The 17,464-nt window shown below is 40.8% G+C and overlaps 2 protein-coding genes across 2 annotated transcripts; one reads left to right on the top strand and one right to left on the bottom strand.

Annotated features, from left to right (window-relative positions):
- Window positions 1–3,627: 3,627 nt before the first annotated feature.
- On the bottom strand, window positions 3,628–9,730 carry LOC129951754 (serine-rich adhesin for platelets-like). Its single transcript, XM_056064078.1, has 3 exons — window positions 4,978–9,730; window positions 4,586–4,916; window positions 3,628–4,527 (listed from the first exon to the last, which is right to left on the bottom strand). Exons 1-3 carry the CDS (start codon window positions 9,705–9,707, stop codon window positions 3,628–3,630), a joined length of 5,961 nt encoding a protein of 1,986 aa, XP_055920053.1. The 5' UTR covers window positions 9,708–9,730.
- Window positions 9,731–11,080: 1,350 nt separating this feature from the next.
- LOC129941880 (mucin-2-like) lies at window positions 11,081–12,622 on the top strand. The gene has a single exon (XM_056050646.1). The coding sequence runs from the start codon at window positions 11,114–11,116 to the stop codon at window positions 12,587–12,589; it is 1,476 nt and encodes a 491-aa protein (XP_055906621.1). The 5' UTR covers window positions 11,081–11,113; the 3' UTR covers window positions 12,590–12,622.
- Window positions 12,623–17,464: the final 4,842 nt, after the last annotated feature.

The raw sequence follows: 17,464 nt of genomic DNA, 5'->3' as shown, positions 1-17,464 counted from the left end.
GAGAGGACTTTACTTCTCAATTGCCTTCTAAGTCCAAAGAAGCAGCGATTTGCAAGAGTTATTCTTCGTTTGATTTCAGCGCTGGTGTCGTTGTCTGCATTAATAGCGGTGCCTAGGTAGACAAAGTCCTTAACTACCTCAAAGTTATAGCTGTCCATGGTGACGTTTTGTCCAAGACGTCGTCTTTGAGTGTCCTTTTTTGATGACAGCATATACTTGGTCTTGCCCTCATTGACCACTAAACCCATCTTCTTCGCTTCCGTCGCAATGCTCAAAAACGCTCCACTGACATCACGCTTTGATCTTCCAATTATGTCAATATCATCTGCGTATCCGAGTAATTGGATGGATTTTTGGAAGATTGTGCCTCTAGTGTTGACGGTTGAGTTTTGCACAATTCTTTCCAGAACGATGTTGAAGAAGTGGCATGACAGTGCATCGCCTTGTCTAAAACCTTTTTTGACATCAAATGCATCGGTAAGATCTTTTCCGACCTTGATAGAGCAGCGTGCATTCTCCATCGTCATTCTGCACAAACGGATAAGTTTGACAGGGATGCCAAAAATAAACATTGCTCGGTAGAGCTCTTCCCTATAGATGCTGTCATACGTTGCTTTAAAATCGATAAAGAGATGGTGGGTATCGATTTGAATCTCCTGGGTTTTTTCCAAGATCTGCCGTAGTGTGAATATTTGGTCGATAGTGGACTTTCCTGGTCTGAAGCCACACTGATAAGGACCAACCAGGTTGTTGACGAATGGCTTCAGATGTTCACATAATACGGCAGAGAGGATCTTATACGCAATGTTAAGGAGACTGATGCCTCTGTAGTTGGCGCAGTTTAGAGGGTCTCTTTTCTTATGTATCGGGCAAACTATGCTGAGATTCCACTCAACGGGTATGGCATGCTTTCGTCCGACCATATTTTGCAGATGAGTTGGTGCATGGTCTCTACCAAGTCATAGCCTGCTGCTTTGAATAGTTCCGCAGCGATGCCGTCAGCTCCAGCAGCTTTGTTCGACTTAAGTTTAGATATAGCTATCTTCACTTCGTCAAGGTCGGGTAGGCGGAATTGTTGATCTGCGTCGCCAAGGTTGAGTGGTTCTATCTCCCTTAAAGCGGAATTCGGTTCTTCATCGCCGTTATATAATTTGGAGAAGTGATCTTTCCATATTCTCAGCATCGACTGTGGTTCTACTACGATGTTCCCCTGATCGTCCTTACAGGCTTCGGTTCGTGGGTGGTACCCTTGGGAGGTTTTTTTACCTTTCGGTAAAATTTACGAACCTCATTAAAATTTACGAACCTCATTCCTGTTGTGACATCCTTCTATCTCCTCGATCGCTCGCTTCTCATGCTCTCTTTTTTTCCACCTAAGAGGCCGGTGTTCCTCTCTCCTCTTCTGCTCGTAGAGCTCGCGAGCAGCTCTAGTCCTTTTGTGCAGCGCCGTTTTGTATGCCTTTTGTTTCGCTGCGTGCGCTTGCCGGCATTCGTCGTCAAACCAGGGGTTTCGCTGTGGTGGCCGTGTGAAACCTACACTTCAGAGGCGGCATCTCTGATGGCTGCAAGGCAATGTTGCCACTGGTTTTCAATGCTTAATGCAGGAAGCATAGGACTACTTAAGAGGTTATTAGAGACTCGATCGGAAAAGGATATGGCAGTCTCTTGCGATTGTAGCCGTCTAAAGTCGAAACCACTCACAGTACTTCCTTGTTTAAGCTTGGACCGGGATATCCGTAGCCGTACCTTGGCTACAACGAGGTAGTGGTCCGAGTCAATGTTGTAAGGTCGGAATGTTCGAATATGCTGTATACTGGAGAAGGGTCGTGCATCGATCGCAATGTGGTCAATCTGGTTAACGGTTGATTGATCAGGAGATTTCCATGTTCCCTTGTGGATATTGAGATGTGTGAACTGCGTACTAGCTACTAGAACGTCTCTCCCCGCAGCGAAGTCGATCATCCTGAAGCCGTTGTTGGAGGTGGTGCCGTGCAGGCTGTATCTCCCGATTGTCCCACCAAAGATGTCTTCTCTTCCTAGCTTAGTGTTTAAATCTTCTAAGATAATTTTAATGTCATAGGCAGGGCACTGCTCATAAGTCTTGTCCAAGAGCTCGAAGAATATGTCTTTGGTGTCTTCATCTTTCTCCCCTGTTAGGGCAAGCGCGCATATTAGGCTAATGTTGGTGAATTTGGCTTTGATGCGGATGGTCGTGATGCGCTCGCTTACACTGTTGAAACTCAAGACTTTTTGGCTGGGTCTAGTTCCAACACCCAAAATAGACGCTGTCTTTGTTCTCGGGAGGGGTCGCCGTAGGTTACATCGCAGTCTTTAAGTTTGCGTTTACCCGGTCCATGCCATCGCATTTCTTGGATGGCGGTTATATCTCCCTTGCAGCTGTTTAGGGCTTCCGCTAATTGTTCGTGTGCACTGTACGTGTTCTGTTAAGGAACCTAACATTCCACGTACAGATCCGAAGTGCGTTGTCCTTATACCGTTTGCTTTGGTTGTCAACCGTTAATCCGTCCTTATCCGAGGCTTGTTGGTGCTTCGCAACTAATGTATTTTTTAAGTTGTCAGGAAGTCACCATAACAACACACTCCCAACCTGGAGGGCCAGATCCTTCGTATAACTCCAAGGACGGGGATCCGGATAAAACCGCTACCTTATAGGCCTGGCCTCCGAATAAGTAGTAGGTGCCCTATAAGGTGTTTACTAAGTTGTTCAATCTTACTGGAACTGTAGATGCCATCGACCGTTGATTCCATCTCGGGAATTTCTCCGCTGCCGTCTGGATAAAGAGAGGTGCCTTAGTTTAAACACATCTCCCCCCTCTCTTGTTTGCTGCCCCAACAACTTTCCACTGGGGTTAGAAGTCAATCTCCAGTTGGGGTACTGTTCACCACAGGAAGGTGAAAGTAAGAGTTGATAGACAGAGGTGGGTTTTGAGAAAAACCTGTGGACGCTTGTGTCTTCTCGAATGCACATGTCTACCATTTGAACATCACCGAAGCACGATAAATAGTTCTTTAAAAAGTTGAGGAAACACGTTTGCATATCTGCATCAAATTCGAATCATTACCTCCTCTGGTCGTAAGGCAATAAATTTTGTATTTCTTCGAGAACTTAGTAATCGTCGTTCGTTTTGAGAGACGAAAGGGTAGACAAAATCTTGGTCGTCTCATTTTTTAAGTCAAGACGCATCTCTGAACATGTACCTATGTATATAATTTTATTCTTCTTCTTCGTTACTAGAACACCACCAATCTTTCCAAAAATACACAAACTAGAGAAAAATCCAAGTTGTTGGGACCCAACTTCTACTATTTTTGGAAGTTGAGAAAACCTAAATTTGATTAACTCTAAAGTTGAAAACTGAAAGTTGACAACTAAGACTTTGACTGAACAAAAATAAATTCTAAAGTTGATAAGAAAAATTCCAAAGCTAAGTTCAACTTTGAGTGAACAATATCACCATAAAACAATTGTTGTTTTTTAATCTATTGTTTATATAAAATACATTTATTAAGCTGACATTACACTTTCGAAATTGAATAATTAAGTTATAAGACATAAATTACTTAGTTTTATTATCATCTAACATTATGTTCAATATGCAGGTTTATTTATTTTCCCAGCAGATCCCAAAGTGGATCAAGTAATCCTGAACTCTTGGGTGTTGTCGTTTCTGTTTCCCTAATTTCAGCTTCTAGATTTCCAATATGCAAAGCTACAGCCAGCTCGGAGCCTTTCTTGGTCAACTTAATCAATGCAGTTCCATCGTAACGTACAACAACTCTTGCTGCCTTTTCGCAAGCATTCGAAACTCGTCTTTGTGTTACGGCATTACAGTAGGTTCCTGCTGGGAGGCATGTAGCGACTCTTTCGTTAAAGTCCTTGATGCCTGAACTTATTATAACGAAACCCTTCTTGCCTCGGCAGAACGAAACGATTCCCTTGGTGTCATCGGCCTTGAAGTTGGTCAATTCGGTGCCATCTACTACGTTACTGAAGGCTATCATATTTGAAATTACTGGCCAACGATGTTCACAGGACCAACCCTTTCTGCACTGTCCACTCGAATCAAACCTTGGACTGACAATGTTCTCAGATTTATCCTTAGGGGGCCCGTCTTCATTCGATTTGAACTCAAAGGAACTCATTATCCGTGGAACACCATACGGATGAGCCAAGGTGAAGACGTATGCTGCTCGAAGTTCCCGGGCTGAATTGATGGATAAGGTGTTCTGATTTGAACGTTGTAATTGTGGGTTGTCTAAAAAGGTTAGTGCGCTCTTACTGGGCAACATTCCCATACTTGCTGCACCATAGTTCTTAAGGCTTGATGGCTTTAGTTTGTTTTGGAAGAAGTCTGCCATATTTGCGGCGTGTGAAAATTCTGTGACTGCTCCCAGGTGGGTGTAGTTGAACTTCCAGCTGTCATTGACTTCTTGATAGATGTATGGGAAGGAATTATCGGGAAATCCAAACATAGAGGACAGTGGATTTAGACGACTGTATATTTTCTAAAAGTTCGATTGGAAAATTAGTAAGTTCTACAAGATCTTACATAACTGATCTTACCTTCAAATCCTTAGGGTAGATGTATTTGGCTGAATCAATTCTGAATCCAGCGGCACCGATAGCCGTTAAATAGTTCAAGAAGTTTGAAATAGTTACCTGGACATGTAAATTACTTTGATTGAGATCGTGCATAGTATTGAGTTCACAGATGCGAGCCTCAATAGGATTGGTATTGTCTTTAATTTGACAAGTTGGCTGATGGAAATGTGTCACATTGTAGGGAACAACTGGGTAGAAAAATGCGCTTGGATAAGCAACTGAACCAGCGGTTCCCATAGCTGGAACTGGGGCATTGGTTGTCATGTGATTAGTAACCACATCAACATAAACTCTGTTAAGGAAGATTGTGATAATCAAGAACAATGTAGGGTATGATTAAGATATATACATACATTACTCCAACTTTCCGACATCTGCGTGTCATTTCAAGGAAATCTTTGGCATCTCCCGAACGTGTTCGCACTTCGTACGAAAGCGGTTGGTAACGTTCGTACCATGGCCGGCCTTTAATGATGAGGTTTTCGTTGACAGGAGACGTTTGAACAGCAGCAAAGCCATTTGGACCCAGGTAGTCTTCACATTCTTTGGCAATATCAAGGAACTTCCATTCTTGCAATTGTACAATACCACTTCGTTGGGACACGAAATGTGGATTGTCAAAGGGCAGACTATCCGCATTGCCTTCGAATTCAGGAGTTGTCGATGGAACTGTTGTTGTAGTTGATGTTGAAGTACTGCTGGAAGCTTCTTCACTTGTCTCATCTGTTGTAGTTGAATCAATTTTAGTGGTTGTTTCACTATCTCCAGATCCCTCTGTTGTATCACTAACTGGTGTACTTGTTGAATCGTTTGTGGTTGAATCTTCTGCTGTGGTTGAGGATGAATCAAAAGACGTTGAGGTTTCTTCCCCGTTTGTCACACCTGTTTCTGTTGAACTATCTTCAGCTGTTGTTCCGTTCTCCGCTGGTCCCTCAGTTGAACCACTTGCTGGTGAACTTTCTGAATCGTTTGTTGTAGAATCTCCTACTGTTGTTGAAGATGAATCAGTAGACGTTGAGGTTTCTTCCCCGTTTGTTACACCTGTTTCTGTTGAACTATCTTCAGCTGTTGTTCCGTTCTCCGCTGGTCCCTCAGTTGTACCACTTACTGGTGAGCTTGCTGAATCGTTTGTTGTAGAATCTCCTGCTGTTGTTGAAGATGAATCAATAGACGTTGAGGTTCCTTCAACATTTGTCACACTTGTTTCCGTTGAATAATCTTCAGTTGTTGTTTCATTCTCCGCTGGTCTCTCAGTTGTATCACTGGTTGGTGAACTTGTGGAATCTCCTGCTGTTGTTGGAGATGAATCAATAGACGTTGAGGTACCTTCTTCGTTTGTCACACTTGTTTCTGTTGAACTATCTTCAATGGTTGTTTCATTCTCCGCTGGTCTCTCAGTTGTATCACTTGTTGGTGAACTTCCTGAATCGCTTGTCGTAGTCTCTCCTGCTGTGGTTGAGGATAAATCAATAGACGTTGAGGTGTCTTCAACATTTGTCACACTTGTTTCTGTTGAATTATCTTCAGTAGTTGTTGAACTTGCTGAATCGTTTGTCGTAGAATCTCGTACTGTTGTTGAAGATGAATCAATAGACGTTGAGGTTTCTTCCCCGTTTGACACACCTGTTTCTGTTGAACTATCTTCAATGGTTGTTTCATTCTCCATAGACGTTGAGGTTTCTTCCCCGTTTGTCACACCTGTTTCTGTTGAACTATCTTCAATGGTTGTTTCATTTTCCACTGGTCTCTCAGTTGTATCACTTGTTGGTGAACTTGTGGAATCTCCTGCTGTTGTTGAAGATGAATCAATAGACGTTGAGGTTTCTTCCCCGTTTGACACACCTGTTTCTGTTGAAATATCTTCAATGGTTGTTTCATTCTCCGCTGGTCTCTCAGTTGTATCACTTGTTGTTGAACTTGAGGAATCTCCTGCTATTGTTGAAGATGAATCAATAGACGTTGAGGTTTCTTCCCCGTTTGTCACCCCTGTTTCCGTTGAACTATCTTCAACGGTTGTTGGTGAACTTGTGGAATCTCCTGCTGTTGTTGGAGATGAATCAATAGACGTTGAGGTACCTTCTTCGTTTGTCACACTTGTTTCTGTTGAATTGTCTTCAGTAGTTGTTTCATTTTCCTCTGGTCCCCCAGTTATACCACTTGCTGAATCGTTTGTTGTAGAATCTCCTACTGTTGTTGAAGATGAATCAATAGACGTTAAGGTTTCTTCCCCGTTTGTCACCCCTGTTTCCGTTGAACTATCTTCAATGGTTGTTGGTGAACTTGTGGAATCTCCTGCTGTTGTTGAAGATAAATCAATAGACGTTGAGGTTTCTTCCCCGTTTGTCACACCTGTTTCTGTTGAACTATCTTCAATGGTTGTTTCATTCTCTGCTGGTCTCTCAGTTGTATCACTTGTTGGTGGACTTGTGGAATCTCCATCTGTGGTTGAAGGTGAATCAGCAGGCGTTGAGATTTCTTCCCCATTTGTCACACCTGTTTCTGTTGAATTGGCATCAGTAGTTGTTTCATTCTCCTCTGGTCCCCCAGTTATACCACTCGCTGGTGAACTTTCTGAATCGCCGGTTGTAGAATCTTCTACTGTTGTTGAAGATGAATCAGCAGGCGTTGAGATTTCTTCCCCATTTGTTACACTTGTTTCTGTTGAACTATCTTCAATGGTTGTTTCATTCTCCGCTGGTCTCTCAGTTGTATCACTTGTTGTTGAACTTGTGGAATCTCCTGCTATTGTTGAAGATGAATCAATAGATGTTGAGGTTTCTTCCCCGTTTGTCACACCTGTTTCTGTTGAATTGTCATCAGTAGTTGTTTTATTCTCCTCTGGTCCCCCAGTTATACCACTTGCTGGTGAACTTTCTGAATCGTTTGTTGTAGAATCTCCTACTGTTGTTGAAGATGAATCAGGAGACGTTGAGATTTCTTGCCCGTTTGTCACACCTGTTTCTGTTGAACTATCTTCAGCGGTTGTTCCGTTCTCCGCTGGTCCCTCAGTTGTACCACTTACTGGTGAGCTTGCTGAATCGTTTGTTGTAGAATCTCCTTCTGTTGTTGAAGATGAATCAATAGACGTTGAGGTTCCTTCAACATTTGTCACACTTGTTTCCGTTGAATTATCTTCAGTTGTTGTTTCATTCTCCGCTGGTCTCTCAGTTGTATCACTAGTTGGTGAACTTGTGGAATCTCCTGCTGTTGTTGAAGATGAATCACTAGACGTTGAGGTTTCTTCCCCATTTGTCACACTTGTTTCTGTTGAACTATCTTCAATGGTTGTTTCATTCTCCGCTGGTCTCTCAGTTGCATCACTTGTTGGTGAACTTGTGGAATCTCTTGCTGTGGTCGAGGATGAATCAGTAGACGTTGAGGTTTCTTCCCCATTTGTCACACTTGTTTCTGTTGAATTATCTTCAGTAGTTGTTGAACTTGTTGAATCGTTTGTTGTAAAATCTCCAGCTGCATTTGAGGACGAATCAACAGGCGTTGAGGTTTCTTCTCCATTTGTCACACCTATTTCTGTTGAACTATCTTCAGTGGTTGTTCCGTTCTCCGCTGGTCCCTCAGTTGTACCACTTACTGGTGAACTTGCTGAATCGCTTGTTGTAGAATCTCCTACTGTTGTTGAAGATGAATCAATAGACGTTGAGGTTTCTTCCCCGTTTGTCTCACCTGTTTCTGTTGAACTATCATCAATGGTTGTTTCATTCTCCGCTGGCATCTCAGTTGTATCACTTGTTGGTGAACTTGTGGAATCTCCTGCTGTGGTTGAGGATAAATCAGTGGACGTTGAGGTTTCTTCCCCATTTGTCACAACTGATTCTGTTGAATTATCTTCAATAGTTGTTGAACTTGCTGAATCGTTTGTTGTAGAATCTACAGCTGTTGAGGACGAATCAGCAGGCGTTGAGGTTTCTTCCCCATTTGTCACACTTGTTTCCGTTGAACTATCTTCAATGGTTGTTTCATTCACTGCTGTTGAAGATGTATCAATAGACGTTGAGGTTTCTTCCCCGTTTGTCACACCTGTTTCTGTTGAACTATCTTCAATGGTTGTTTCATTCTCCGCTGGTCTCTCAGTTGTATCACTTCCTGGCGAACTTGATGAATCGTTTGTCGTAGAATCTCCAGCTGTTGAGGACGAATCAGGAGGCGTTGAGGTTTCTTCCCCATTTGTCACACTTGTTTCTGTTGAACTATCTTCAATGGTTGTTTCATTCTCTGCTGGTCTCTCAGTTGCATCACTTGTTGGTGAACTTGTGGAATCTCCTGCTGTGGTTGAGGATGAATCAGTAGACGTTGAGGTTTCTTCTTCATTTGTCACACCTATTTCTGTTGAACTATCTTCAGCGGTTGTTGCATTCTCCGCTGGTCCCTCAGTTGTCTCATTAGCTGATGAATCATTAGTGGTAGAACCTTCTGATATTGTTGAAGATTCACTTTCATTTGTTGAAACTGTTGTTGCTGAACCACCTTCAGTGGTTGTTTCAGTCATCACTGTTCCTTCAGTTGTCTCACTAGATTGCGAGCTTGATGATTCGTTTGTTGTTGATTCTTCTTGCGGTCCTGAAGATGAATCAGAAGAAATGGAAGTTTCATCCCCATTTGTAACAACTGTTGCCGTTGAATTTTCTTCAGTGGTTGTTTCATTGTCTCCTGGTCTCTCTGTTGTTTCGTTTGCTGTTGGACCTGTGGAGTCGATTGTAGTTGAATCAACCACTGTTGTCGATTGCGAAATGGTCGTCGAGTCACTTGAACCTGTTGTTGGTGACAAAGTTGTGTTTGGAAGAGATGATGTCGTTGGAGTTAACTCTGTTGTTGTGTCCGTACTCGTATTACATGGTGGTGGTCTTGGATAGGGTGGTTGACAAGGTGGCTTTGGTATCCATGGTGGTGGAAATGGAATCGTTCCATTGCATCCAGGTTTCCACGGTGGAATCATCGGTAATGATCCATTACAAAGTGGAGGCAACTGTCCACATGGTGGGAATACGTATATTCCATTACCCGGAAGTCCTGGTGGAGGTGGCCCTAAGCCAATCACTGTCAGAATACTCACAACCAATCGGTCCATTCTTAACTGGAAAGTGCATTCGAAATGCAGCTTCTTATAAATGACCCTACTTATTGACATTCATGTATATTTATTCTTAGAACTTTATCTAATATTGACATAACAATATTGTGTTTGCTTTTGTTTGTAATAATTCAAGTCTGTTTCAACACAGCTGTTATTTTTGCACTCATAATTTGCGCAGTTGATGTATACTATTGACGTACATCCTGTTCTGTTTTTGCTACAATAGCTTACAGATCATGATCGTTTATCTATTTCTTTACGTAATACCAACTTTCGAAGATAATGTGTCTATTAGCATTTAGTTTTCATAACCAATGTGAAGGTAAAGGCTAATTACGAGTTTCTGTCAAAATAAATTAGATCAATGATATGCACCGAACTATGCCTGATCTTGTATCTCATGTCTAATTAGGTTAAGAGGTTTAAGATGGCGAAGGAAATGAGATTGAATGTATGAAATTCATAAAAGAAGAACAAATCTCTTAGGTGTCGTACCAACTGACAAATGGAGTGGAGTACTAACAAACACGTAATGTTACCACACCATATTTTTAAGAAGATACTTTTGAAAAATAGTTATAGACTGTTCATAATCCGCACAGTCTATGAAAGTTCATAAGAAAAGGTTTAACAACTAAAGCGGATAAGACACCTTTATATCAATTCATTGTAAGTCAAAACACCAGAATTGAAAGCTTACGTAAGATCAACGTGTGTTATATTATGTACTTCTCTATTGTGTGTTATAAAAATGTTTGCCATCATAAGACTGGGTAAAATAAAAAAATATATATTTTATCATTTTTATAAGCACAAAACTTTATGAATAGGGTGTCTTTTTAGAGGTATGGAATTTAGGATGGTAACACTATTTTAAATGTCAGCTGTCAACTAATTTATTGCAGAATAGCGACGTTCATTTTCGGTAAACGGTCACAAAATAATATTACCGATGACCCAATTTTGTATAAAAAAGCGCAGCTTGACTATTTTCTGCAGAGATCTGTTAAGTCACTAGTCTCCGCCGTACTGATAAGCCGCAACAATTGACTACTTGGAGGACAATATTGGCCCTCTAGATTTAAAAAAAAGTTAAACAGGTACGCTCATCTAATTGAACCACCCTCATTTACAGATAGTGTGGTAGATTTGTATTTTGTTAAACATTTAATAATCATTCATCTCTGCGCATGTTAATTGTAAATACAAGTGTTACCAATAAAAAATGCACGACAGTCCAGTCTGACACAAGTCAAATATTTACCATTTTCTGTGGTCTGTAAAAATAATAATAAGCAACACATTTCAGGTTAGTAAATAGTGATTCTCTGACTACTGCTGAAACATATAAATTAAGGCAGTGGACATTTATATTATAGTTTTGTCTTAAAGTTCACAAAATGAAGTTGGTTGCGGCAGTTATCCTGCTGTTGAGCTTTATTGATGCTGAAGCAAATCAATCGCCCGAGTTTGGAAATTCAAACTCCTTGCCAGAACTTATTAGAACATTAAATGGAAATATTCGTGAGAAGAGGCATATTTTGAGACCTGTATTGCCCCATAGACCAATTCTTCCTCCATATCGTCCGCCAATAATTCCGCCACCATTTTGGCCAAGACCTCCATTACCAATATGGACAACAACTACAACACGTAAACCTAAGACTACAAAGCGAAAAACTACAACGACTAAGCCTAAACCTACAACTGCTAAGCCAAAACCGACCAGGACAACCCCGAAAAAACCAGCAACAACATCAAAACCGAAACCCACAACGCATAAGCCGAAACCAACTACCGCAAGACCCAAGCCGACTATAAAACCAACTCCCAAGAAAACAACAACCACTTCAAGGCCCCCAACTACAACACCTAAACCAAAACCAACTACTTCTAGACCAAAGCCTACCATTGGAACGACTCCCAAGAAAACAACAACCACATCAAGGCCTGCAACTACAACGCTTAAGCCAAAACCAACTACTACTGGACCAACTACTAAGCCAAAACCGACCATAAAAACGACAACCAAGAAACCACCAATTACTTCAGGACCAATTACAACAACTACAAAAAATCCGACAGTTAAACCTAATCCACCACCAATTGGACCAACACCAAGTACTGCAAAACCAGCAACATCAAGCGTTCAACCGGTTTCAACTACTTCCGTAATACCTAGCTCAACTACACCATGTCTTACTACTGAAGATACCCCAGTAACAACTGCAGAAAATGAATCTACAGAAATCTCTACAACAGAAGCGCAGGATACGGAAACACCGTCAGCAGACGAGCCAAACACTTCTGAGAGTACAACAGAAACAGAAATAACGAGTGAAGAGCCTACGACTGAGGAAACAACAGAACCTGAAACTACTGAAAGCCAGGAAGTAACTGAAGATTCAAAAACCACTGGAAATGATGAATCAACGGAAGAGCAAGAATCAACAACAGCTTCAGAGCCAACGTCAGAAGCATCTACATCAGAAAATGTACCATCAACCGAAAGTGAAGAGCAGCAACCAACATCGACCGAAGAACCAGAAACGTCTGAATCAATAACAGTGGAAAATGAACCATCACCATCAACGACGGAAAAATCAACTCCTACTGAAAGCCAAAGCTCAACCACCCAAAAAGTAACCACAGAAGCACAACAACCATCCACGGAGGACCCAATATCTAGTGAAAGTCAGCAATCCACGGAAACAACACAGACCAATAGTAGTACACAGCGATCGACAACAGAGGGCGTTCAACCAACAGGAGTAACAGAATCAACAACGTCAAAGCCATCTTCACCTCCCCCATGTGGTTATCCAATCTTCTCATATATTTACATTACTTTCTGGCCATTTTGTTGTCAACAATAATTGAGATTAAAATGAAAACATAATCTTGCAGTATTTGTGTTTGTTTGTATTAATCGTTAGGCTAAAAGCAGAGAGTCATCTGTCAACGTGAAATGACAGATAGAAGTGTTAGAAAAATACTGGTATTTTGTTTCCATATATCAAAATTCTGACAGAAAGTTGTAATTCATCTCATCTATCAGAAGTCTACAATATAAATTTTATCTTAATGTTCTGTTCTCGAAATCTTTCTCTTCTTTCAGGATTTCCAAGAACGCGTTCATATTTTCAAATAGACTTGTCAAATCAGCATGGCATCCATCCAATATTTTTGACAATTATTTTAATAATGCGTTAACATTAGTTTAAGTCCATTTTCAAACTTATTACACAATAGAGAACACAAATTAATAAAGAAGGAAGCAGAATTTAAGATTTTCTTAGAACTTTAGAATTGTTTGTTTTGACAACTGTTCCTTATCTAAAAAGAAACACCCACAGTTGTCAGATATGGCCAAAATATCAATTGAGTGAGCTTTTGAGTAGGTCCATTACAAATATCAAGTACATAATAGCTAGAAGCAGAGTTTAATATTCTATCGGAGAAACTTTTGAATCTATTAATAAACTGGCCAGGTTCGGATACAAAACTTTTAGTACCTGGAAAAGCAGGTTGACATTTGTTACACATCACTGTATTTTTTAGATGATCATTTGTTTTGCTTGGTTAATTGAAAAACTTCGATACAATTTGAAATTTTAAAAGTATTGATTGTCAAAACGATAAATGAAAAATATTATGACAGCTCGAGAATAATTTCTGACATTTCTGTTTTCTGTACCCTTAAATTATTCTTAATAGGCCAAACAAAAGACCGAGTGTTCAAATTGATTTTAGTATATAAAAAGAAAGCTGAACACATTTTCAATGTTCAAAAAAGAAGCACTTCAAAATATATTATATTTTTTAATTATTATGAGAGAAACCTTGGTTTTGAACAAAATTTCAAAATATCAAAGTAAAATAATTGATTTGACAGCAACCATCAGCTGTTTTGTTTACATTTAATTGAGTGCTGAATGCTTCGAAAGGTTTGTTTGTTTAGTTCATATTTAAATTGCTACTAGTTTCAGTATATTTTATATAAATCTGGTTATTTACGAAAACTTGTAACTTATGTAGTATAAATTTTTGATGTACGTGGGTATTCGGTCAAAAACGATAGTTTATAGTAAACCGATTAAAGGTTTGGTGTGCAAAGCCTATAAGGAATCAAAAGATCTCTAATTAATTCAATATAGCTATGTAGCTCTGAACATGGGCAACTACAAGCAGGTAGCTTTGACATAATATTGATAATTTTGTTTTGATTTATAAAAATGACCGTTATGGCTGAATCACAAGCACGCTTCAGCTTCGGCTTCACCTGACGCTTACGAGTTCAGCCATAGGAATTCAATGCATGCTATCACAATGGACCTTCGACCTCACGTTTCGTTTGACAATCGTAAAGAAAAGAACGTAATGTGACTCCAAACGAAGCTCTAGTTCAATTATGTGAACAATTGCTTTGTCTGACAGCTCAACAGCTGTAAACAAATGTCTTTGCTCATCGGAGGGATGAAATAATATAAATGTCATTCAAAGCAACTTCTAAGCAGGCCCACTGTAACGCATACGATGCCGAAGCTGAAGCGTGTTTGTGATTCAGCCATTAATTGGATTTTTTTCAAAAAATAGATTTGTTTGGTATAACGTTACAATATATTTAATACAATTTAATTCAATTCTCTATCGTTTTTTGTTCATCAGATATTTAGGGTTAACAAATCTTTTAACCTCTTTAAACCACTCAATTTTCTTGAAAGCCCTTTCTGCATCTTTCTGCCTTATTATCTGTATAACAAAATTTATTTGTAGTCGATATATCTTCTGGTTACTACGGCAACTGCTACCGAGATTTGTTTTTGGAACTAGACTCAGGCAAAAAGTCTTGAGTTTCAACAGTGTAAGCGAGCGCATCACACCAATCCGCATCAAGGCTAAATTCGCCAACATTAGCCTAATATGCGCACATGCCCCAACAGGGGAGAAAGATGAAGACACCAAAGACATATTCTTCGAGCTCTTGGACCAGACTTATGAACAGCGCCCTGGCTGTGACATTAAAATTATCGTGAGAGATTTTAACGCCAAGCTAGGAAGATATGACATCTTTGGTGGGACAATCGGGAGATAAAGCCTGCACGACACCACCTCCGACAACGGATTCAGGCTGATTGATTTCGCTGCGGGGCCAGACGTTCTGGTAGCTAGTACACAGTTCACACATAATCAATCTACAAGGGGACATGGAAATCTCATGATCAATCAACAGTCAACCAGATTGACCACATTGCGATCGACGCACGACACTTCTCCAGTATACAGGATGTCCGAAAATTCCGAGGGGCCAAGATTGACTCCGACCACTACCTCGCTTAAGCCAAGGTATACGACTACGGTTATCCCGGTCCCAGCCAATTACCACTTAAGGAGTCCTATGCAGCCTACATTAAGCATTGAAAACCAGTGGCAACATTGCCTTGCAGCCATCTAAAGTTCTAGGTCTTACACGGCCACCACAGCGAAACCCCTGGTTTGACGACGAATGCCAGCAAGCGCACGCAGCAAAACAACAAGCATACAAAACGGCACTGCACAGGAATACTTGAGCTGCTCACGAGCTCTACGAGCAGAAGAGAAGAGAGCAAATCCGGCAACTCAGATGGAAAAACAGAGAGCATGAGAAGAGCTTGATCAAGAAGATAGAGGGATGTCACAACAGGAATGAGGCGCGTATATTTGACCAAGAGGTAAAAAAACCTTCCAAGGGTACAAGCCACGAACCGAAGCCTCTAAGGACAATCAGGGGAACATCGTAGTGGAACCGCAGTCTATGTTGCGAATATGGAAAGACCATTTTTCCAAATTATATAACGGCGATGACGAACCGAATTCCGCTGTAAGGGAGATAGAACGACTCAACCTAGGCGACGCAGATCAACGATTCCGCCTACCCGACCTCGGCGAAGTTAAGATAGCTATATCTAAACAGGAAAGCCTACTATCTACAAAATATTAGTACTACGGCAGATCTTGGAAAAAAAAAACCAAGAGCTTCAAATCGATACCCACCATCTCTTTATCGATTTCAAAGCCGCTTATAGCGAAAAGCTCCACAGAGAAATGTCTAGTTTTAGCATCAATGTCAAATTTATTCATTTGTGCAGAATGACGATGGAGTATGCAAGCTGCTCTGTCAAGACCGGAAAAGATCTCAGCGATGCATTTTATGTCAAAAAAGATTTAAGACAAGGCGATGCACTGTCATACGACCTCTTCAACATCGTTCTGGAAGGAATTGTGCAAAACTCAACCGTCAACACTAGAGGCACAATCTTCCAAAGGTCCATCCAATTACTTGGATACGCAGATGATATTTACATAATTGGAAGATCATAGCGTGATGTCAGTGGGGCGTTTTTGAGCATTGCGACGGAAGCGAAGAAGATGGGTTAAGTGGTCAATGAGGGCAAGACCAAGTATATGCTGTCATCAAAATAGGACACTGAACGACGACGTCTTGGACAAAACGACACCATGGACAGCTATAACTTTGATGTAGTTAAGGACTTTGTCCACCTAGGCACCGCTACTAATACAGAAATCGACACCAGCACACTGAAATCAAAAGAAGAATAACTCTTGCAAATCGATGCTTCTTTGGACTTAGAAGGCAATTAAGAAGTAAAGTTCTCTCTCGAGCATCTAAAATCACCATCTATAAGACACTCATCATCCCGGTTCTCATTTATGGCGCTGAGGCCTGGACCCTGTCAAAGAAATATGAGAGCGTCTTAGGATGCTTCGAGGGAAAAATTCTTTGGGGGATTTTTGGTCCCGTACGCATAGATGGAGAATGGAGGAGGAGATATAACGACGAACTGTACGGGCTGTACAGTGATGCTGACCTAGTTAGCAGAATTAAGGTCCAACGGCTTAGATGGCTAGGTCATGTAGAGCGAATGAACATCAACGCTCCAGCCCGGAGTGTCTTCAAATCCCGCGGGACGGCGCAGTAGAGGAAGACGGCGCCCCCAGGTGGGAGAGGATCTCAACCAACTTGTCGTGTGAAACTAGAGACAGCTAGCTAGGTACCGAGCTGGCTGGAGACGCATGTTGGTTGAGGCCCAGATCCGCTTTGGACTGTAGCGCCACCTTAAATGAGTAAGCAAGTATATCTTCTGGTTCGAAGAACTTACGGACGTACGTACACACGTACAGACATTTTTCTAAAAATATTTTATATCGACTCTAGGGACCTTGAAACGTTGAGAAATTTCATAATTTTCAAATTGTCAAATCGGACACATTACAATAACTTCCTATGGGAAGTTAATGAAGTGCTTTCTCAAATTAATGAGTTTATTTTGACAGCTTGCGGCGGCCATATTGTTTCTTTTACTTTCTTTAAAAATGTCTTCTTTTAATAAGTCACTAAAAACAAATCAATACATCGACTTTATTTTCAATGTTCTCAATGTTTGGTTACCAAATGTCCACTGGCTAATTGAACAACCTTCCGTACGTCAACCAAACGCAAGATCTGCCGAAAACTTCGCCGTGTTGCTTACATGAACTTCGACTGTCATAGATAAAAGCATGGTAAATTTTGCATCATAATTTCGACCTCCAGCCATCCAAAAAAACCTGACTTAAAATAGTTGTAACCAAACGACCATACGAAGCTTCGAGTATTCGCTTGTTCGATTTTGAAGCAGTGGAAGATTAGTTTTTTCGAAAAATCATCTTTATACCGATGAGGCCAATTTTTGGATGAATGGGTTATTCAA

Source organism: Eupeodes corollae, chromosome 1 (genome assembly GCF_945859685.1).
Source record: "Eupeodes corollae chromosome 1, idEupCoro1.1, whole genome shotgun sequence".
NCBI classification, from domain to species: domain Eukaryota; kingdom Metazoa; phylum Arthropoda; class Insecta; order Diptera; family Syrphidae; genus Eupeodes; species Eupeodes corollae.
This window is presented reverse-complemented; position numbering and strand designations above follow the sequence as displayed.